The 23,976-nt window shown below is 35.1% G+C and overlaps 1 protein-coding gene across 2 annotated transcripts in view; it reads right to left on the bottom strand.

The window, feature by feature from the left end:
* The window catches only part of LRCH2 (leucine rich repeats and calponin homology domain containing 2), a 102,440-nt gene that overhangs the window by 6,050 nt on the left and 72,414 nt on the right, over positions 1-23,976 (bottom strand). Inside the window, exons 13-20 of one of the 2 annotated variants that reach the window (XM_007450979.1) lie at positions 21,887-21,935; positions 21,692-21,808; positions 12,879-12,923; positions 9,636-9,686; positions 7,335-7,392; positions 6,461-6,573; positions 6,142-6,279; positions 5,911-5,988 (exon numbers count right to left, since the gene is read on the bottom strand). In XM_007450979.1, coding sequence (XP_007451041.1) covers positions 5,911-5,988; positions 6,142-6,279; positions 6,461-6,573; positions 7,335-7,392; positions 9,636-9,686; positions 12,879-12,923; positions 21,692-21,808; positions 21,887-21,935 — 649 coding nt within the window. The remainder of the gene's footprint in view (positions 1-5,910; positions 5,989-6,141; positions 6,280-6,460; positions 6,574-7,334; positions 7,393-9,635; positions 9,687-12,878; positions 12,924-21,691; positions 21,809-21,886; positions 21,936-23,976) is intronic. The other variant, XM_007450980.1, reaches the window with a different exon arrangement.

Below are 23,976 nucleotides of genomic sequence, written 5' to 3'. Positions count from 1 at the left end.
GGAAAAAAAAAAAAAAAAAAAAAAAAAAAGGTAGACAATAATAATTGTTGGTGAGGATTCAGAGAAATTAGAACCCTCATACATTGCTGGTGGTAATGTAAATCAGAAGATAACTTAGCAGTTCCTCAGAAAGGTAAACATAGAGCTACCATATAATCCAGCATAGAGCAACCATATAAACTACCATATAACCTAGTTAACTAAGAGAATTAAAACGTTTTCAAACAAAAACGTGTTCATGAATGTGCATAACAGCATTATTCATAATAAACAATGAGTGGAAACAGCCCTAATATCCATCAACTGATGAATGGTGAACAAACTGTGGTATATACATAGAGCCCTAAAAAATGAAGTAGAGCCATATTTCAGAGATAGAGACTCCAGTTCTAGATCACCAAAATAAAACAAATATTACAATAAAGTAAGTCACATGAACTTTTATTTCCTAGTGAATATAAAAGTTATGTTTACATTATACTGCAATCTATTAGTGTGCAATAAAATTGTCTTTAAAAAAACCTTAATTAAAAAATACTTTCTTGCTAAAAAATGCTAATCATCATCTGACAATGCAAGGTTGCCACAAACCTTCAATTCATAAAAAATGCAGTATCTGTGAAGCACAATAAAGTGAAGTGCAATAAAACTGGGTATGTCTGTACTGCTTTATGCTACAACATGGATGAACCTTGAGAGTATTATGCTAAATGAAAGAAGCCAGACACAAAAGACCCCATAACATATGATATCATTAATATGTGATGTCCAGAATAGGAAAATTCATAGAAATAGAACAGGAGAGGGACTGTTAACAGGTAGGAGGTTTCTTTCTGGGGTGATAAAAATATTCTACACTTAGGGGATATGAATTGGTATAGCCACTATGGAGAACAGAATGGAGGTTCCTTAAAAAACTACAAATAGAACTACCATATGACCCAGCAATCCCACTACTGGGCATATACCCTGAGAAAGCCATAATTCAAAGAGTCATGTACCAAAATGTTCAATGAAGCTCTATTTACAATAGCCAGGAGATGTAAGCAACCTAAGTGTCCATCATCGGATGAATGGATTAAGAAGACGTGGCACATATATACAATGGAATATTACTCAGCCATAAAAAGAAACAAAATTGAGTTATTTGTAGTGAGGTGGATGGACCTAGAGTCTGTCATACAGAGTGAAGTAAGTCAGAAAGAGAAAGACAAATACCATATGCTAACACATATATATGGAACCTAAGAAAAAAAAATGTCATGAAGAACCTAGGGGTAAGACAGGAATAAAGACACAGACCTACTAGAGAATGGACTTGAAGATATGGGGAGGGGGAAGGGTAAGCTGTGACAAAGTGAGAGAGTGGCATGGACATATATACACTACCAAACGTAAAACAGATAGCTAGTGGGAAGCAGCCGCATAGCACAGGGAGATCAGCTTGGTGCTTTGTGACCACCTAGACGGGTGGGATAGGGAGGGTGGGAGGGAGGGAGATGCAAGAGGGAAGAGATATGGGAACATATGTATATGTATAAGTGATTCGTTTTGTTATAAATCAGAAACTAACACACCACTGTAAAGCAATTATACCCCAATAAAGATGTTAAACAAAAAAATGAGCTTGTGAAAAAACTAGAACTCAGGCCCACGAGACCTACTGAATCACAATCTGCACTTTTACAATCTCCCCAGTGTACCTGTGTACCCATGAATAGTTGAAAGGTACATTTCTACCTCGACATGTCTTTTCTGTCTGAGAAATAAACACATTTTATCCAGTTTCATATAAATAAAACACTCAAAAATGCAAAAAACAAAAATATTCTCCACTTAGACTGCTGCCCAATTCTGTGACTATACTAAAAACCATTGAATTATACAATTTAAATGGGTGAATTTTATGGTATGTTAATTATATCTCAATAATAATGTTAAAAAAAATGTGTGTACCCAATCCCAGGCCTAAAAAAAGATAACTTCAATCCATACTTTTCAACACATATAAAAATTAACTGGGGCTTCCCTGGTGGCGCAGTGGTTGAGAGTCCGCCTGCCAATGCAGGGGACACGGGTTCGTGCCCCGGTCCAGGAAGATCCCACATGCCGCGGAGCGGCTGGGCCCGTGAGCCATGGCCGCTGAGCCTGCGCGTCCGGAGCCTGTGCTCCGCAATGGGAGAGGCCACAACAGTGAGAGGCCCGCGTACCGAAAAAAAAAAAAAAAAATTAACTGGACCTGCACAGAAGGAGAGAGGTGGCACATCCAGACAGGGGCCTCAGGAGTGTGGAGTTCTGGAGTTTCGTGCCATGTTGATGACAGGCTCTTAGTGCCCCGGCCAGGCATCAGGGCTGTGCCTCTGAGGTGGGAGAGCCAACTTCAGGACACTGGTCTATAAGAGACTGCCCAGCTCCACGTAATATCAAACGGCGAAAATCTCCCAGAGATCTCCATCTCAACACCAAGACCCAGCTCCACTCAATGACCAGCAAGCTACAGTGCTGGACACCCTATGCCAAACAACTAGCAAGACAGGAACACAACACTACCCATTAGCAGAGAGGCTTCCTAAAATCACAATAAGGCCACAGACGCCCCAAAACACACCACCAGACATGGGCCTGCCCACCAGAAAGACAGGATCCAGCCTCATCCACCAGAACAGAGGCACTAGTTCCCTCCACCAGGAAACCTACACAACCCACTGAACCAACCTTAGCCACTGGGGACAGACACCAAAAACACCGGGAACTACGAACCTGCAGCCTGCAAAAAGGAGACGCCAAACACAGTAAGATAAACAAAATGAGAAGACAGAAAAACACACAGCAGATGAAGGAGCAAGATAAAAACCCACCAGACAAAACAAATGAAGAGGAAATAGGCAGTCTACCTGAAAAAGAATTCAGAGTAATGATAGTAAAGATGATCCAAAATCTTGGAAATAGAATGGAGAAAATACAAGCAACGTTTAACAAGGACCTAGAAGAATTAAAGAGCAAACAAACAGTGATGAACAACACAATAAACGAAATTAAAAATTCTCTAGAAGGGATCAACAGCAGAATAACTGAGGCAGAAGAATGGATAAGTGACTTGGAAGATAAAACAGTGGAAATAACTACTACAGAGCAAAATAAAGAAAAAAGAATGAAAAGACTTGAGGACAGTCTCAGAGACCTCTGGGACAACACTAAATGCACCAACATTCGAATTACAGGGGTCCCAGAAGAAGAAGAGAAAAAGAAAGGGACTGAGAAAATCTGTGAAGAGATTATAGTTGGAAACTTCCCTAATATGGGAAAGGAAATAGTTAATCAAGTCGAGGAAGCACAGAGAGTCCCATTCAGGATAAATCCAAGGATAAACACGCCAAGACACATATTAATCAAACTGTCAAAAATTAAATACAAAGAAAACATATTAAAAGCAGCAATGGAAAAACAACAAATAACACACAAGGGAATCCCCATAAGGTTAACAGCTGATCTTTCAGCAGAAACTCTGCAAGCCAGAAGGGAGTGGCAGGACATATTTAAAGTGATGAAGGAGAAAAACCTGCAACCAAGATTACTCTACCCAGCAAGGATCTCATTCAGATTTGATGGCAAAATTAAAACCTTTACAGACAAGCAAAAGTTGAGAGAGTTCAGCACCACCAAACCAGCTTTACAACAAACGCTAGAGGAACTTCTCTAGGCAGGAAACACAAGAGAAGGAAAAGACCTACAATAACAAACCCAAAACAATTAAGAAAATGGTAATAAGAACATACATATTGATAATTACCTTAAATGTAAATGTACTAAATGCTCCCACCAAAAGACATAGGCTGAATGGATACAAAAACAAGACCCTTATATATGTTGTCTACAAGAGACCCACTTCAGACCTAGGGACACATACAGACTGACAGTGAGGGTATGGAAAAGATATTCCATTCAAATGGAAATCAGAAGAAAGCTGGAGTAGCAATTCTCATATCAGACAAAATAGACTTTAAAATAAAGACTATTATAAGAGACAAAGAAGGACACTACATAATGATCAAGGGATTGATCCAAGAAGAAGATATAACAATTGTAAATATTTATGCACCCAACATAGGAGCACCTCAATACATAAGGCAAATACTAACAGCCATAAAAGGGGAAATCGACAGTAACACATTCATAGTGGGGGACTTTAACACCCCACTTTCACCAATGGACAGATCATCCAAAATGAAAATAAATAAGGAAACACAAGCTTTATTTGGTACATTAAACAAGATAGACTTAATTGATATTTATAGGACATTCCATCCAAAAACAACAAAATACACACTCTTTTCAAGTGCTCATGGAACATTCTCCAGGACAGATCGTACCTTGGGTCACAAATCAAGCCTTGGTAAATTTAAGAAAATTGAAATCGTGTCAAGTATCTTTTCTGACCACAACGCTATGGGACTAGATATCAATTACAGGAAAAAAATCTGTAAAAAATACAAACACTTGGAGGCTAAACAACACACTACTTAATAACCAAGAGATCACTGAAGAAATCAAAGAGGAACTCATAAAATACCTAGAAACAAATGACAATGGAAACACAACCACCCAACACCTATGGGATGCAGCAAAAGCAGTTCTAAGAGGGAAGTTTAGGGTAATACAGTCCTACCTTAAGAAACAAGAAACATCTCAAATAAACAACCTAATCTTACACCTAAAGCAATTAGAGAAATGAGAACAAAAACCCCCAAAGGTAGCAGAAGGAAAGAAATCATAAAAATCAGATCAGAAATAAATGAAAAAGAAATGAAGGAAACGACAGCAAAGACCAATAAAACTAAAAGCTGGTTCTTTGAGAAGACAAACAAAATTGATAAACCATTAGGCAGCCTAATCAAGAAAAAACAGGGAGAAGACTCAAATCAACAGAATTAGGAATGAAAAAGGGGAAGTAAAAACTGACACTGCAGAAATACAAAGGATCATGAGAGATTACTATAAGCAACTCTATGCCAATAAAATGGACAACCTGGAAGAAATGGACAAATTCTTAGAAATGCACAACCTGCCGAGACTGAACCAGGAAGAAATAGAAAATATGAACAGACCAATCACAAACACTGAAATTGAAACTGTGATTAAAAATCTTCCAACAAACAAAAGCCCAGGACCCAGGACCAGATGGCTTCACGGGCAAATTCTATCAAACATTTAGAGAAGAGCTAACACCTATCCTTCTCAAACTCTTCCAAAATATAGCAGAGGGAGGAACACTCCCAAACTCATTCTACGAGGCCACCATCACCCTGATACCAAAACCAGACAAGGATGTCACGAAGAAAGAAAACTACAGGCCAATATCACTGATGAACACAGATGCAAAAATCCTCCACAAAATACTAGCAAACTGAATCCAACAGCACATTAAAAGGATCATACACCATGATCAAGTGGGGTTTATCCCAGGAATGCAAGGATTCTTCAATATACGCAAATTAATCAATGTGATACACCATATTAACAAATTGAAGGAGAAAAACTATATGATCATCTCAATAGATGGAGAGAAAGCTTTCGACAAAATTCAACACCCATTTATGATAAAAACCCTGCAGAAAGTGGGCATAGAGGGAACTTTCCTCAATATAATAAAGGCCATATATGACAAACCCACAGCCAACATCGCCCTCAATGGTGAAAAACTGACACTATTTCTACAATTACTTTAAAAGCAGCTTAAAATCATTCATTAGATAGCTGTTACAGTTGAAGCTGGGACTCAGTAGAACATACCAAGGGAAGGTATTCATTTTCATGTTCAGAAAGCATTACTCTTTCCTACTGTGAAGAAGAATCCAGTTTGCATGCAATAAATTAATAGTTAAATGATCGTTTTGTTAGAAAAATAATTACCTGTGAGACACCCAGCTTTTTACAAGCATCAAGAAAATTTTCTACATTTCTTCGACATTTTGCCATGCTAAGTTTAGGCTGTAAAGTAAGAAAAAAAGGTATATTTTCAGGTATATTTATACAAAATTAATAAAAACTGAAAATTAAATTTATTGAAGTATATTATTTAAAGATTGTTTCAAGAAGCTCTATCTTCCTTTAGAGAACTAACAAATTGCAAACAAAACTTACCACTGCTGGTGATGGCACATGAATACTAGCTACAGAGCGTGGCCTTATGTGATTGGCTAAATGGCAAAGAACAACCCCATCCATCAGTGCAGCTCCAATGTCATCAGGCAAAATTACTTTTAACCTGGATTCAAGATTCTACAAAAGAAACGGGTATAAATCACAGATATTCTATCTAAATATATATGTTATATATTTATACAACTAATCATTATGTAATCTAAAATTTTAAAGAGTACTGAAAATAAAATATACCTTGTTAATTTTCCACGTTAAACCCATTTCTATAAAGCAGACCTGAAAGGTCAATATGACTTACATTGCGAAGTTGTCGTATTTGCTCTCGTTCTTCCCGTAGATGTTCCATCTTTCTTCTCATTGTAAAACCTGGATCTGCTGCCCCATATTCCTGACGAGATGAGCGGCTAAAAGCTATAAAACAGAAATTTCCTAGCTTATTACAAAGCTAACAGGAAGGATCAACCATCGGTGGGGAAAGAGACATGATAAAAAGAACCAGAACAAAATGACATAAAACACTATTATTATTAATAAATTCTAAATATTTTTTACAGAATATAACTGAAATCTGCTTATTTGCATAATTGAAAGTAACAGGGAAGACAAGTGTAACAATTTCTACCACCTATACATGTTCTTACTTAAACATATATTATTAGAAACTTATGATCCAGGTTAAGAATTATTACTGAACACAAATCAGCCTTTATTATCTTTAAAGAAAAAGGAAATTATTCTTGAAGGTCAATACAGTTATTCACGAATAAAAACTATAATTCAATACCTTGCCAAGTAACATGGATCCATTTTCTTTTGGGCTTGCCAAATGCGAAAAGATCCCTTTTTAAAACCACAATATAATGGAGTGCTATAATTTCAAACAGTGTTTGGTCTGCTGGCAGAGTGGTCATTCTAATAGCAGTCACAGTAGAGTAGAAATAAGACTGCAGTATATCTAAGGCAAAAAGCTGAGGTTTCAGGAGCTTGAAAGTAAAGAGGAAGAAAGAAATGGGGAATGGGAATTGGAAAGACAAATAAGGTTAAGAGAAAATTACTTTTAGGAGAGGGGAAAGAATCTATGTGTACTTAAAACTATGGAATCAATCCCATTTAAGCTGAGAAACTCGTTTCATATATAGCCAATAAATTTTATTTGCAGAATATATATTTACCTGATCTAGGCTTCAAGCCAAAGGGACCATGTGAAAAAGCATCAGTTCTATCATACTCCTAAAAACAAAAAACAAATAAAACCTCTTTTCTTTCAAAATAATCAAGGTAGTTAATCATATCCATTCCAATTTTGAGAAGTATTTTTTCCCACGATTAGTGTAGTAGAGAAAGGTAAACTGCATTTCAATTCAAATTGATATATTTCACTTTTAAAAGGCCTATAAATATTTGCTAATTGACTTCTCCCTCATAGTATAAGGAAAATGAAAAAGAAAATTATTGAAGCATATAAAATAGATATTTTTTGAATGAAGAACCAGATTAAAGTCTCCCCCAAAATGAAAAAAAGCTTCAATGAAAAGATAAGTGAAATTAGTAAAACTTACTCAGTACCTACTATGGACTTGACCCTTAGTGGATAATCTGAGGCAAATATACACATTCATACTAATAGGGGCTGCAGAGTGATAGATAATGAAGTATTATTTCTTCTATCTGAATGCACATTGTTTCAAAGTGCTTTCACACAGTAGTGTGCTTTGGGAAGAACTGTGGTATATTTTAAAAATCTGAACTTAGAAAGTTTAGGCTAAGCCTTGAGCAAAACATTTAATTTCTCTGTAACTGTTCCTTCATCTTTAAAATGGGATGTTGTAAAGATTAAGTGAGATACCTAAAAGAAAGCACTTTGTAAATTATAAGATGGAAAGATAATGTAATTTTAGCAGCATCTTATTTAATCTGTACAACAACTGAAGTAGCCAGAGTTTGGGGCTTCAGTCACTTCTCTACCATTTATTGACTGGCGTCTTTAGGAAAAGTTATCAGTCTCTGCAGCTGTAAAATGATGAGGATACTACCCAGCTCATGGGACTGCTCTTAGGTTTAAATGTATAGGCAAGCACTTTGTTAATAGTAAAGCACTATACTAATTGTTTTTATCATTTTCCTTTCACAGATGAAACTAAAACAATCAGAATTCTGTTGACTCTCTTAATTTTCTGATTAACATATGATAAGCAATTCAAGTTGAAAGTCAGTTGAGCTACTAAAATACATGCTCACCACCCTATCCCTCTACAAGCCTCAGTTTGTCTTGATTACTTCGGTTAAAGTGTTATGAATTTCCAGACAAAATTTTCACTTATCCAAATGTAAGGAAAAATGTATTATAAAAGCAATATAATTTATTTGAGAAAACTGGCACTGATACTCTCCCCATGAGCACAGATCATAAAATCATAAAGTACCTAGTTAAATAAGGTAGCACTTACATTTGTTATAACTGAAAGTAAAAAAAGGATTTACAAAAGCATGTGACAAAGGCTAATTTTAGGATATCCTAATTTAAATTATTTTCTAAAAGAATGCAAACCATTTTCCTGCCATATAAATAATTTAGAAACATGTTTATAAAATTAATGTCCACGTCCATTTAAAAGTTTTATAATGCAACTCACCCAAAACAATAGACAAAGAATCCTGGCTTTTTAAAAAACTAACACCACCTATATAAGATGAAATACTGGCTAATTAACCAAAGTTATATGGTGAATTTGGATCATCCAAACGTTTAGACAAAGTTCTGAATTCACCAAATGAACACATAATCATCTATTTACTAATGCCAATACACTTTTAGAATACTAAAGTAATCTGAAGTAGAAGAGATACTGTTTAGAATTTTTAAAATTTATCTCTTACTGGGAAGCAATAGGTTTAACTAAATTAGAAGAGTTAATCATTCAAACCACCAAAGTATTTGGTTGAGATCTCAGAAACTCTAACTTTCATCTACCCCTTCTCCCCATGCTCCTCCTTAGGTCTAAGATGCTAGGAAAGGTGTACCCTCCTGTCGATAGGAACAACCCACTACAGGGATGTTTCTCGTGGAAAAAGGAAATTTTTCTTGCATTGCTTTCAGACCTAACTGGTTATGAGAAAAACCAAAGGCCATTGCACAATGCTGAAGTACTTTCTTCAAGTTTAAAAGCTGAAAGCTGTTCTTATCATTGATTTCAAAATATGGATGAATTATAAAACATAAAAAATGTATAAAGTGAATTATTTTCTGTGATCTATAGGCATTTTTCAATAACTAATTTAAGTGATATTGATTATGAACATTTGTTCAAAAATATGGTGTTCTTAGAATTTTTTATAGGCTAGGTTTGTATAAATTAACCTACTATGGATTTTTAAATATGGGTGAATAAATTACACTTAAAAAAAAGAAAGATGAAGTTAGAGAGAAGAGACAAAGAAACCTATGTAAACACATTTAAAAACAGAACTTGTACCTCAGATGATACTGGAGATTGTGGTGACATATTAGCATTATCACTGTCTTGCTAAAATATAAAAACAAGAAGATGAAAGATGAAATTAAAATATGAATGATGATTTAGACATATAAAAGGAAAACTGAAAATTTTTTGATTAACTACTAAAGGAAGAATCTGGAAAATGCCATCTACCACCTTGCCAAAGTGTGGTCTGTGGACCAGTAGCATCAGCATCCTCTGGGAGCTTGTTAGAAATGCAGAATCTCAGGCCCCACCCAAGACCTACTGAATCAGAATCTGTATTTCAGGTGACTCATAAGCCCTTTAAAGTTTTAGAAGTAGTATCTACTTACATCAAATATTTTCTTATAAATGTATTTCCTTTAAATATCACAAATGAAAAACCTTTCTATATTTCTTAGAAAATAGCCATGTGTTAAGATTAATTCCTGATGGGAAATGGCAACAATATGTTACAATCTGAGACAGGTACATGGAAGCATGCAAAAATTCCATCACGCCAAATAATAACATTTACCTGGAAAATTATGTGTATCTAACATAGGCTTAGAAATAATGACAAAGAATTAATTGAATTGCATAAAATACTACTAAATGGTCCATGTTTTTTCAATGACTACTACTAAACAAATACAAAATTCTTAACATTTAATCTTGAATATGCATACCACAGAGGACATGTATTCATCATCAACAAATGATTACTATCTACTATATGTCAGACACTGGTGCTAGACACTGGGAACACTGAAATTTAGTAAAATATCATCCACTCAAGGATCTCTCAGTCTAGGGGGAAAACAGATTCATTTACATGGGTAGTACAACCTTCTCAGTATAAGGACAGAGCTATGCATGATATATTATGAGGCACAGATAAGGGGCACTTGGGGAAACAGTGGGGGTGGTAGATAAAATCAAGTTTCCTGAGAAACTAAAAAACTGAGTAGATGTTTAACAATATTCCAAGATGAGAGGACAACAAGGACAAAGGCACAGAAGTAATAACAGCCAGGACATGGAAGCAACCTAAATGTCCACTGACAGATGAATGGATAAAGAAGATGTGGCACATATATACAATGGACTATTACTCAGCCATAAAAAGAAATGAAATTGAGTTATCTGTACTGAGGTGGATGGACCTAGAGTCTGTCATACAGAGTGAAGTAAGTCAGAAAGAGAAAGACAAATACTGTATGCTAACACATATATATGGAATATAAGGAAAAAAATGTCATGAGGAACACTCTTGCACTGTTGGTGGGAATGTAAATTGATACAGCCACTGTGGAGAACAGTATGGAGGTTCCTTAAAAAACTACAAATAGAACTACCATATGACCCAGCAATCCCACTACTAGGCATATACCCTGAGAAAACCATAATTCAAAAATCATATGTACTCCGATGTTCATTGCAGCACTGTTTACAATAGCCAGGATATGGAAACAACCTAAATGTCCATCAACTGATGAATGGATAAAGAAAGGATAAAGAAGATGTGGCACATATATACAATGGAATATTATTCAGCCATAAAAAGAAACGACATTGAGACATTTGTAGTGAGGTGGATGGACCTAGAGTCTGTCATCCAGAGTGAAGTAAGAAAGAGAAAAACAAATGCCATATGCTAACACATATATATGGAATAATAGAAAAAATGTTTCTTTAGAACCTAGAGGCAGGACAGGAATAAAGACGCAGACATAGAGAATGGACTTGAGGACATAAGGAGGGGGAAGGGGAGGCTGGGATGAAGTGAGAGAGTAGCACTGACATATATACACTACCAAATGTAAAATGGATAGCTAGTGAGAAGCTGCTGTATAGCACAGGGAGATCAGCTTGGTGCTTTGTGCCCACCTAGAGGGGTGGGATAGGAAGGGTGGGAGGGAGGCTCAAGAGGGAGGGGATATGGGGATATATGTATATGTATAGCTGATTCACTTTGTTGTACAGCAGAAATTAACACAACATTGTAAAGCAATTATACTCCAATAAAAATGTTTTAAAAAAAGAAGCAATAAATGTAAGGATGAGTGCAGAAAACCTTGTAGTTCCACATTTTTGGACAGTATGGTGAAAGGAAGGCAAATCGTGAGTTGAGGCTGATGTGGTAAGCAGGAGCTTAATGAAGAAGGACCTTGAATTTACCTTCTAAGTGATAAGGAGACAGTGAACGTTTCTAAGCAAGGGAATGGCCTGATCATATTTGTGTTCTTTGAAATAATCATTTGCAGCAGAGAGGTGAATGGACTGGAGAAAGGGAGAAGATCAAGGATGCTATTGCAGTAATACAGGCAAGAAATGAGGAGGGCCTGTGCCAGAGCAGAAATAGCAGAAATGCAGGTGGGGAATGTATTCAAAATATTTCTGTATCAAAAAAAAAAAAGGTTTTGGTAACTGATTAGATATTGAAGCAGGCAGGATCAAAGTGGATATAATATATAAAGGAATATATATATTATATATATATATTATGTATTATATATATTATATATATATATTATATATATTATATATATTATATATATATTATATATATATTATAATATATAAAGGAATATATATTATATTATATATATAATATATATAATATATAAAGGAACAGGGAAAATATCCAAGCTGAACTTCTAGCTCAGGTACAACAAACGTTTTTTTGGTGATTCCATTTCCTAAAATTAAAGAAGTTTTCAGAAGCCCTGCCAAGTATCCAACATCAAATGAATTACCAATCCTTCCAAACAAAAATACACAAAGCTTAAGTATTCATGGTGATGAGACTGTATCATTTCAAAAATGCCAGGCTGCTATACAGCTTAAAATGATGAGGTAGAAAAATTTATAGTAATGCACAAACTGTAGAAATCTAATTTTAAGTGTTGAAATAGTATACTGAGCTGTAAAAAGAGATTAACAAACTCCAAAGGAAAAATCTCAATTGACCACCAGGTTGATTTAAGAAGATAAAATATAGGAAAATGTAGAAATTTTAAATTAATTACTTTCAAGATGAATGTTAATAAAATTCTAAAGCTGAACTACAAAGGACAGATGTAAATTACATGATTAAATTAATAATTGTCTAACGCTCAGTTTTTATTATTGGAGAAAACTTGTGCATTAAATCAATAACAAACTGAAAGATGAATTACATTTTACTCTGATTGAGCCAACTACATGTGAAAGTAAATATTTTAAACAATTACTAATATTACCCTCTTTTCTCACCTCATCGTTTTCATTGCCACTTGAACTCTTCCTTGATGATTTATACTGAAAAATATTTAAATCATATTATTTTATTTTTCCTTGAACAAATAAATTCTCTAACTAGTAAATTATATATGAGGTTTATTCACATTTTGGTACTTTTATTAAATTATCTAAATTATATATAAAATGTAATTTATATGTAAAGATAATAAACTGTTTAATTACATAACCAGTTTAAACAGTCCTACTACTTACTAATAGCTAACACAAAACAGTACTTTCTATGTGCAAGGCATTGTTCTAAGTACATACATCAAGTAACATTTCCTTCCTAAACCAATCCATTTCCCATTCATTCAGGTTTGCTATCTGAGTGCTGTCTTAAATCCTCCTTTTTCTTAATCCACTATTTACAAAACATCAAGAAGTCAATTCTTTCTATAATCCCTCTCAGACTTACTTCTTCTGAATTCTCTCAAATATTATTCTATTCTAGGCCACACTATCTCACGCCTAGCCTGTAATCTCACCATTCAAAACTGTCATCCATTTTTAAGAAACCTACTGATTTTAGATTAAAAAATACTACATTAAATGTATACATTGAGTATACAATAACAGTAACAGTGATAATAACACTTATACCAGTGCTTACTATACACCACACACTGATTGAAGTGTGTTACATGTATGAACCCATTTAATATTCTTAACAACCCTGAGGTAAATAGTATTGGGTTGGCCAAAAGGTTCATTCAGTTTTTTCCGTAAGATGGCTCTAGCAGCACTTAGTTTAACTTTAACTTCATTCAAAACAATTTTGTTAGATTGTATGTGACAGCTGTCATATCAGCTTGCATTTTAAAAAAGACTTATCAAAATTGGTAAATTTTTGTATAGCCATTTTAATATTAAAGATGGAACAGGGGCTTCCCTGGTGGTGCAGTGGTTGGGAGTCCGCCTGCCGATGCAGGGGACACGGGTTCGTGCCCTGGTCTGGGAGGATCCGATGTGCCGCGGAGCGGCTGGGCCCGTGAGCCATGGCCGCTGAGCCTGCGCGTCCGGAGCCTGTGCTCCGCAACGGGAGAGGCCACAACAGTGAGAGGCCCGTATACCGCAAAAAAAAAAAAAAAAAAAAAAAAAAGATGGAACAAAAGAGCAACATTTTCAGCATATTATGCTTTGTTATTTCAAGAAAGGTAAAAACGCAACCAAAATGCAAAAAAAGGTTTGTGCAGTGTATGGACAAGGTGCTGTGACTAATCGAACGTGTCAAAAGTGGTTTGCAAAGTTTTGTGATGGAGATTTCTTGCTGGACGATGCTCCACAGTCGGGTAGACCAATTGGAGTTGATAGCGATCAAATTGAGACATTGAGAACACTCAACGTTATACCACGCAGGAGATAGCTGACATACTCAAAATATCCAAATCAAGTGTTGAAAATCATTTGCACCAACTTGGTTATGTTAACCACTTTGATGTTTGGGTTCCACGTAAGTTAAGTGAAAAAAACCTTGACCATATTTCTGCATGCGATTCTCTGCTTAAACGTAACGAAAACGTTTCGTTTTTAAAACAAATTGTGACGGGAGATAAAAAGTGGATACTGTACAATAATGTGGAATGGAAGAGATCGTGGGGCAAGCAAAATGAAACACCACCAACCATGCCAAAGGCTGGTCTTCAACCAAAGAAGGTGATGTTGTGTATATGGTGGGATTGGAAGGGAGTCCTCTATTATGAGCTCCTTCCGGAAAACCAAATGATTAATTCCAACAAGTACTGCTCCCACTTAGACCAACTGAAAGCAGCACTCAATAAAAAGTGTCCAGAATTAGTCAACAGAAAACGCATAATCTTCCATCAGGGTAACGTAAGACCCCATATTTCTTTGATGACCAGGCGAAAACTGTTACAGCTTGGCTGGGAAGTTCTGATTCATCAACCATATTCAGATATTGCACCTTTGGGTTTCCATTTATTTAGGTCTTTACAAAATTCTCTTAATGAAAAAAATTTCAATTCCCTGGAAAACTGTAAAAGGCACCTGGAACAGTTCTTTGCTCAAAAAGACAAAAAGTTTTGGGAAGATGGAATTATGAAGTTGCCTGAAAAATGGCAAAAAGTAGTGGAACAAAAGAGTGAATATGTTGTTCAATAAAGTTCTTGGTGAAAATGAAAAATGTGTCTTTCATTTTTAATTAAAAACCAAAGGCACTTTTTGGCCAACCCAATATTATCTCCATTTTATACTAAGGCACAGAGGTAATATGCTTAATATCACAAATGCTAGAATGTAAAACATTGCTTGTTTTTAGGAGCAGGAATCAAGGAAATACAGTTTTGACAACCACTAAAGTTCTTCTGATTCCTCCTCGCCAGTAATTATCCTGCAAATCAGTGGTAGATTGACCTTTTCAAAATACTACGTGCAACTCATGACTCTTCTGTTGAAAAAACCTAACTTTCAGATTATGTCCAAGTTTCTCTGCCTGGCATTCAAGGTTCTAGTTAATAGCCCCCTTTACTTATGCAGCATTATCTTCCATAACTCTTGGGAAAACAGATAACCTACCTGATAGCTCAACCACAAACTGGAGGATGAGCAGCATTAGGGATGACAAATACAAGACCTAAAATTCCTCCACTGTCTCTCCTATGACTTATGACAACTATCACTAATCTACCAAGGTGCTCTTTCCAGCTGATTCCAGACATAGCCTCAATATACTTTCAATCCAATGTTCCAGATAGCCACTGAATAGAGTTGGCATGTGTGAATAAACCTATTTGCCATCCTTAGGCACGATGTCACTGACGACACTTGTTCTTGTTCTACTTCAACAAAAGAGTGACATTTAGACAGTTGGACACCAGGACCCCAAGATGGCATCAGGCATACTCGTGAAGGTGAAGAAACTCATGGATGTCAAAACAGGGGAGCTGCCCAAGCTTGATACCGATGCAGGATTTCACCCCTAAAGGCACTGCTGGAGAGCTTCAAAGAGGTTATTCCTACGAGTATTACAAGTATTTCACTGGAGTTTCCATGCTTATGTGCTTTTCAACTACTGCCTTTCTTACAAGGAACTCAAACATGAGCAGTTATGCAAGTACCACTGAAAAGGAGGACGCAGTCTGCATTCCTGACCATGACCTTCTTTGCCCAGCAGCCCTGATCTTTGCTGAATCCTTTCATATCCTAATTGAGAATTAACATCTGAAAAAAGATGACTGGTAGGGACTTCCCTGGTGGTGCAGTGGTTAAGAATTCGCCTGCCAGTGCAGGGGACACGGGTTCGAGCCCTGGTCCGGGAAGATCCCACATGCCACGGAGCAACTAAGCCCGTGTGCCACAACCACTGAGCCTGCACTCTAGAGCCCACAAGCCACAACTACTGAGCCCATGTGCCACAACTACTGAAGCCCAGGCACCAATAGCTCATGTTCCGCAATGAGAAGCCACCTCAGTGAGTAGCCCCCACTCGCCACAACTAGAGAAAGCCCGTGCATAGCAACGAAGACCCAACGCAGCCAAAAATAAATAAATAAAATAAATAAATTTATTTTTAAAAAAAGATGACTGGTAGAAAAACAAAAAACAAAAGAACGACATTTTAGTGAATAATAAGCTAATATTTATTAGTGTATACTGTGTGGCAAGTGCTGTTCTAAGCACTTTATATTATTAAATAATTCAGTAGTTATAATAATCCTATGAAGGAAGATACTATTAGAGTCATCTGAAGATAAAAAATAATAATAATAATAAGCTCAGCAAGATTAGATAATTTGCCAAAGTCACTCAGTTAGTAGATATCTAAGGACTGGAACCAAAGTGGTTTGATTTCTGAGGTCAAAGCTCTTAACCACTATGCTATACTCTCATCACTAAATCTTAAATGATTAGTAGGGATTTTTCAGGAATAAAAGAATGGGCATGCTCAGAAGAAGGAAAGTACAAAGGAATAAAAAAGCTCAGCCTATGTAAAAAAGAGTAGCTAGTAACGAGTGAATTGTGGCAGGTAATAAGACTTAGAGAAGTAGGTAAGGATGGCCGTGAAGTTTTTTAAAAGTCCAAATTTTATGTAGTTTATAATGGGGAGCCAATAAAGAATTTTAAGCCAGGGATTTCTCTAAGGACTGTGAAACTAGAGAAAGGGGGACCATTAAGAAGTTATTACAATTGCCCAGACAAGCAAGAATGAGGGTTCCAACAAAAGCAAGGGCAGTAGATATGGAGAAGAGGTAATGAATTGGAGAAAGATGCATAATTAGCATCCTGATGACCAATAAGGTAAGAAGAAAGAAAGAAAGCAAAATCAAGGAGGACTGAGCTTAGAGAACTGGGTGGGTAATATTACTACTAACTAAAATAAAGAACAGAGAGGAGGAGCAAGTTCCATGGTGGTGGGGCAGGAGGGGGAGACATACTGATTTGAAATACATGGCATCCAGACAATTAGAAACACAGGTACAGAGAACAGGAAAAAAAAAGTTATGAGATGTAACTTTAGACCCAGGAGAATATGAGACATCTGGAATCATAAAAGCTTCAGAGAGAGTAACAAAAGATGAGACGCCTAAAAACAAGCAGAAGAAAAATCAGAAGAAAAGTTAGCCAGGAGCATCAAAAAGAAAAAAGAAGAATCAGGGAAGGAAAATGAGGCAGAAACCAAGCGAGGAGTTTTGAGAAGAAAGATGTGGTCATCACTGTCAAATGCTACACTAGATTTTGCCATTACTAGGTACATGTTAGGCTCTAGTGAGGGGCTATTTCAATGGAGAAATGGAAGTAAAAGACAGACTGCAGTGGGTTAAGGAGTGATCGGAAACTGCAGATCTACAAATGGCAAGTTTGGCCCTAGAAGAAAACAAAGAGATAAGGCAACAGCTGAAAGGGGAATCAGGGATAATGGTAGAGGTCTGAGCACATTTATAAGATGGAAGGTAAAGAGAAAGGACATAGAAGAGTGAACGGATAATTGATAAAGGAAAGAAACAGGATGATACAGTCGAGAACTTAAGATAATGAGACTTGTATTATTATTACTCAACTGCTATTCTAATTTAAAATATCCATTATACATGAAAACTTAGGAAGATACTTAGTTTTGCATTACTGCACATATTTAAAGGTCCTAAAATCCAAATCAGAAAATATACATAGATTTTTAAATATTCTATAAGTCCAACTTCTTACTAATTCAACTCAGCTGTCAGTTAACATTAGTCTGAATAACTCAAGTTTTATTATATCTAAATTCAAATACTACAATAAAGGCCTGTTCAGAAACACAAAGATCAGTTCATCTCTGAAGCTTTTATTAATTTCACAGAAGGGACAGTACTTGTGCACAAACTCTGACTCAGAACAAATCAGGTTATTTCACAAGCCCAGTTGGCTTCCGTATTCTGGTATAAAATTAACCATGGTCAGAGAAAATATACAAAAATATTTTCCTTGGGGTTAGCCATTAAGTTAAAATATTGTACTATATTTATGAAATCAGATATGTATTTTAAGAGTCATTATAATGTTTTATCACAAAAGTAGTGAGATACATTTGATGACAAATATATATGGCATTTAAATAAATCAAATAATCCTTAAAACTAATTTGGTATAGTTATTCTGATGTTTTTTAACTTTATTTAGAAATGAATCATCAAATGCATTTAGAAATGTGTGTTGTCATTCTTACAAGAAATTAAAGCTACTAATTTACATTGAATATTATCAAAAAAAGGTTAGATTTTCATACTTTGTTGTATATCTTATTCAAATGATATTAATAAATTTCTGTAAAATATTTTTGTAAGAACGGCACCAAAAACGGAGGAGACCTTAAACGAGCTGTATTCGGGGCCGCTCCCGGGCGAGGCTCACTGGCCCGAGAGAAAGGGGCCAGAGAGGTCGCGCCCGGCTGTGGGCGCGAACAAAACTTATAGGGGCGGACGCAGGGGAGGTGCTTGCTGTGTGAAGCAGCCCATTTTGGTAATCTCTCGGGTGTTGTGGCAACGTCAGGTGTCGGTTGCATCAGCCACTTTGGCGGGGGTTCTGTCTGGCTCCCTGGGCCCTTCCCCTGACCTGCTGGCCTTACAATTTTTAATAAAGTAATGTATTTTCTGGAATACCTTCACTCTGAGAAATGCAGTGATTTTCCTTCAGCAACAATGACATTAAATTTTATTTACCAGAATAGTAATCTACAGAAGAGCAGTTGGGAGTCTAAAAGAGTTAATATAACTCTCCTACAATGATTTACTTATATAATCTGACCTAAATTATCTTCTTACTCACATACTCTGGCCAATTATGTTGAAACTTTTTAAAATTTAGTTTCAGGGGCTTACCTGAAAAACATACCTCCCAAAATCAGTCCTAGCAACTATGAAACTGGAGAGCTAGATTTCACACACACACACACACACACACACACACACACACACTTTCAATAAATCTTCTAAATAACAGCATCATGAATAATTTACCATGGGACACAAACAAAGAAATCCTGTGGTTCAGTCATTTATATATGTTAGGATAAAGTTGCACAAAAGGTCTGTATGTTTCATAACAAAGCAAAGCTAAAGGAGCCATCACTGAGTGAGCTTAGTGATAATCTGATATATATCTCGAGAGTAGTATACTTTAACTATAAATCCAAATTAAGTTCAATACTATTATCTCATGAATAAGCCTTTTTATTCTTGAGATAAGTGATTAAGAGAAATTTTCTTTTTGAAAGAAAGACACTTCATAGATAATATTTTAATCATGAAAATACTGGCAAATCTGAATAACCATTTTGACTTCACTTAGAGAGTAGTATCTCAGTTTTATAATTTTTTTTTAACACCTATGGAAAAAACTGTTGACTTTATTTTTTTACAGTGTCCTAACACTGACATCTTCTGACTACTGAGGAGAACTACATGTCTCCTTAAAACATTTCCCAGTTACTGAAGCTTATCTTTGCACCTACTTTATTAACTATAGTAGAAATTAACATTTGTTGAATGATGATTATGGACTCTTCAAATATTATCTCCTTTGATCTCTTAGCAACTTAAAAAATAGCAATATTATGGAAGGTATACTTAAGCCATAAAAAATAAAATATCAACAAATGATACTATTAAATCAAATAACTATTTTTTAAAGGTTCACTGAGGCTTCTATTAAGACGTTACTGAGAAGTTTACTTGAGTTACAATAAAATATTTAAAAGACAATAAAACTGTATTTATCTGAAAGTGTGTTCATTTGATATTAGGCTATCCACAGCAGATCAACAGGCAGCATAGCATAGGTTCTCGGTTCAAGTCTTGACTAAGCTGCTTATTAGCTAAGTGGCTTGAAGCATTTTACTTAGCCTCTCTGTGCCTTAATTTCCCCATCTATAAAATAGGAATGACAATAAATGCACTTACTTCTTACTAAGTGCCATGTAAGTATTTTGAAAAACAGTCAGAATTTGTATGCTTTTACTATACTAATAGATCAAATAAATATCAAATCTCTTTTATTAGTTAGAAATACTAAAATTTCTACCACATCATCAGTTATTCATCAAGTTTTATCTGTTAACAAATTTTCTTTAGTGAGTTTGTTCAAGTGCCATAAACTAAAAGAGGGGGCTTACAAATTAATAAATGCCAGAATGCAAATATAACTGAAGATTTGTAAAGGGTACTGACCAGGGTTCTGCTAAGAATGTCTTTCCTTTTTTCCCTAAGTCTTTTATTTCTTCATTATCTCTCATATTGACCAGGTAACATAAGGCTCATTAAAAGGATTCAGTAATTATTTGTTGAAGGAGTAAACTTATCACAGACTAAGACATATAACACTTTTGCTTTGGTCATATGATACTACTTCCAAATGTATGTTACACTCCCGTAATAAGGAAACTGATCAATGTGCAGAGACCCACTTTTACCAAACTGAGAAAAGCATGAAATATAATCCTGTTTATTAGTGATATAAACTTCAAATTACCTATAATTTAACCTCAAACTATATATTTAGATATGTATTTATTATTAGATAAAAATTAGGTTTTGGGAAATAGAAAAGGTCCACAAAAACAATAAAATTTGCTATGCATAGAGCAGGAGCTTGGTTGCACTGAGTCAGAAATTCCAATAACAAATTCTAACTAGTATTGAAGATTACTCCAGTTCTAGTGACTGGCCACTACAAATACAGCAGACCTTAATCACAAATTAGACAATATTACAATATTTACAAAGGTGTACACACTGAAATTTCATTAAAACCCTTCTAACTAGAAATTTGAGATAATTCAGATGGTCTGAGCTTTTAATTTATCTAAGATAAAATGCCATCCTAAGAAATATATTAAGGTAATAAGAAAAGAAAATGGGGGGAAATGCTTTCAGGCATTTTTAGAATCATGTAAATAGCATTTATTTACATAGAAACAGTTAAATGCTAATTGTAAAAATGTGTCAACTCTTTACTGAAACAGATCCAATGAAAGACCTTTTTTGGGCAATTCTTTTAAAATACTGTTACATATTGCTACAACTAGCAGTGTAGCAAACATTCATGTTTCTTGTAAAGTATCTGGCAAATCACAATTCACACTGATCTACTCTTAATTATTTTGAATTACTGAAATGTTATGGAAATAACTGGCTCATATATGTATACCACATACATGTAGGAAATCAAGATAAAATAACACATCTACCATACCTAACTAGAGAGTTATATTCTGTCATATTAATGTAAAACAAAATGGATAAAGTCAAAACTAATAATTACAGAGTAAATTTTAAAACTTAATAAAGTACCTTGAAATATTCTTTTCTAATCTGTTTGCTCCGCCTCCTTTCTTCACTCTGCCAGATTATAGGCTGAGATTCTGGCCACTGTTGTTCATCTATTTGATCCTTTTGAGTTTCTAAGGGCTGTAATAAAATAATTTCTTTTAACTAAATAAATGAGAACAAAATATTAGATATAACAGTAATTTAATTTCTTCTTACCTGCCATGTGAGGGGTGATAATGGTGAATTAACTTCATCTGCTGAGACACTAAAAAATTAAAGATGCCTTAATATGTATATCTTAAGACATAGTCAAAACACAGGATATTTATTATATTAAAATAATTACCAAAAACTAAAAAAATAATAATAATTTCTTTAGATGATCTGTATGAAACTTCAAGTGGCCTAATATACATATAATTGGGGTTCCAGAATAATATAACTCAGGTGACAGAAAAGATATTTAAAGATAAATAAAGACCACAAATTTTCAAATTTCATGAAAACCATAAACCCACAAACTTGAGAAGCTCAATGAACTCCAAGCAAAAGAAATATGAAGAAAACTACAACAATATACATCATAATCAAATTAAAAACAAATGATAAATAGAAAATGTAAAAAGCAGCCAGAGAAAAAAGACTCAATAGGTCCAGTGAAACGAATACTGACAACAGAGTTCACAGAAAACAACGCAATCCAGAAGACAGTAGAAAAACCTCTTTAAGATACCAAAAGAAAACAAAAGTATCAACCTAGAATTTTATACTAGCAAAGATATCTTTCAAAAATGAAGGTGAAATAAAGACTTTTTTTTTTTAATTTTGGCTGTGCTGCACAGCTTGTGGGATCTGAGTTCTCTGACCAGGGATTGAACCCAGGGCCACAGCAGTGAAAGCGCCAAGTCCTAACCACTGGATCGCCAGGGAACCCCGAAGACTTTTTTAAATATTACAGAAACTGAAAGGATTCAACATCAGACCAGCAGTAAAAGTAATGTTAAAATATCTCTTTCAGGTAGAAGGAAAATGATATACATGGAAATACAGAGCTATACAAAGGAACAAAGGGCACTGGAGATGGTAACTAAAGGGGTAAAGATAAAAGACATTATTTGGATTATTTAAACCTCTTTAAAGAAACAATTGACTATTTAGAGCCAGAATAATAACAATGTAATATGTAACGCAGAAGTAAAATGTATGGCAACAATACCACAAAGGCCAGGAGGGAAGAAACAGAAGTATACTCTTGTAAGGTTCTTATAGGACATATAAAATGACATAATAGCACTTGAAGGTAGACTGTGATAAGCTAAATATTATACTTTAAACCCTAAAACAATCACTAACATAACAACAAGTTGTAGCTAAATAAGCCCGCAAAGGAGATAAATAGGAATTTTAAAATTTAATTCTAAAGACAGGAGAAAAAGAGGAAAGATGGCTACAAAGAATGGATAAGATAAAAATTAAACACACAATAATACAGTAGATTTAAATCCATGAATACCAATAGTTCCAATTAAATATTAACAATCTTAACACCACAATTAAAAGTCAGATTGTCAGATTTGATAGAAAAGGAAGATACCCCATATGCTAACAAGAAACCCACTTTCTCCATAAAGACACAAATAGGTTAAAAATAAAGGGAAGAAGAAAGATATATCATGTTAACACTAATCAAAAGAAAGCTGAGGTGACTATATAATATCAGAAAAGTACACTTCAGAGCAAAGAATATAACCAAGAATATTTAAAGTCATTTTATAATGACAAAGGTGTAAATTCACCAAAAGGACATTACAGTCCTAAACATTTATGCATCTAATAACAGCTTCAGAATATATGAAGGAAAAATGAAAGAACTTTAAAGAGAAAGACAAATCCGCAATTAGTGTTGGAGATTTCAAATAGTCTTCTCTTAATAACTGATAAAACCAACATTGTAGTGCGCCCAGGTGGTGGTGGGGTGGAAAAGACAAGAAATGAACAAATAAAGAAGTATATACTGAGAATGTCAGATGGTAAAAAAGTATATATTTACAATGTCAGACAGAATTAAGTTCTGTGGAGAAAAATAAAGCAGGGTCTGGGAAAAGGGACAAAGGAGTGGAGGAGGCATGCTCTTTTATATACGTTGTTCAGGTAATCCCTTGCTGATGAAGTGAAATCTGAGCAGAAATGTGAAGACAGGGGAATAAGCCATATGGTTATCTGAGAGGAAATCATTCCAGGCAGAGGCAAAAGCTTTGAAGGGGTGGGAAATGCTTGGAGTATTGGGAGTCAGCAAGGAGGCCAGT

Source organism: Lipotes vexillifer, unplaced genomic scaffold (assembly GCF_000442215.2).
Source record: "Lipotes vexillifer unplaced genomic scaffold, Lipotes_vexillifer_v1.1 scaffold1042, whole genome shotgun sequence".
Lineage (NCBI taxonomy): Eukaryota > Metazoa > Chordata > Mammalia > Artiodactyla > Lipotidae > Lipotes > Lipotes vexillifer.
Note: the sequence above shows the minus strand (reverse complement) of the source record. Positions and strands in the feature narration are given on the sequence as shown.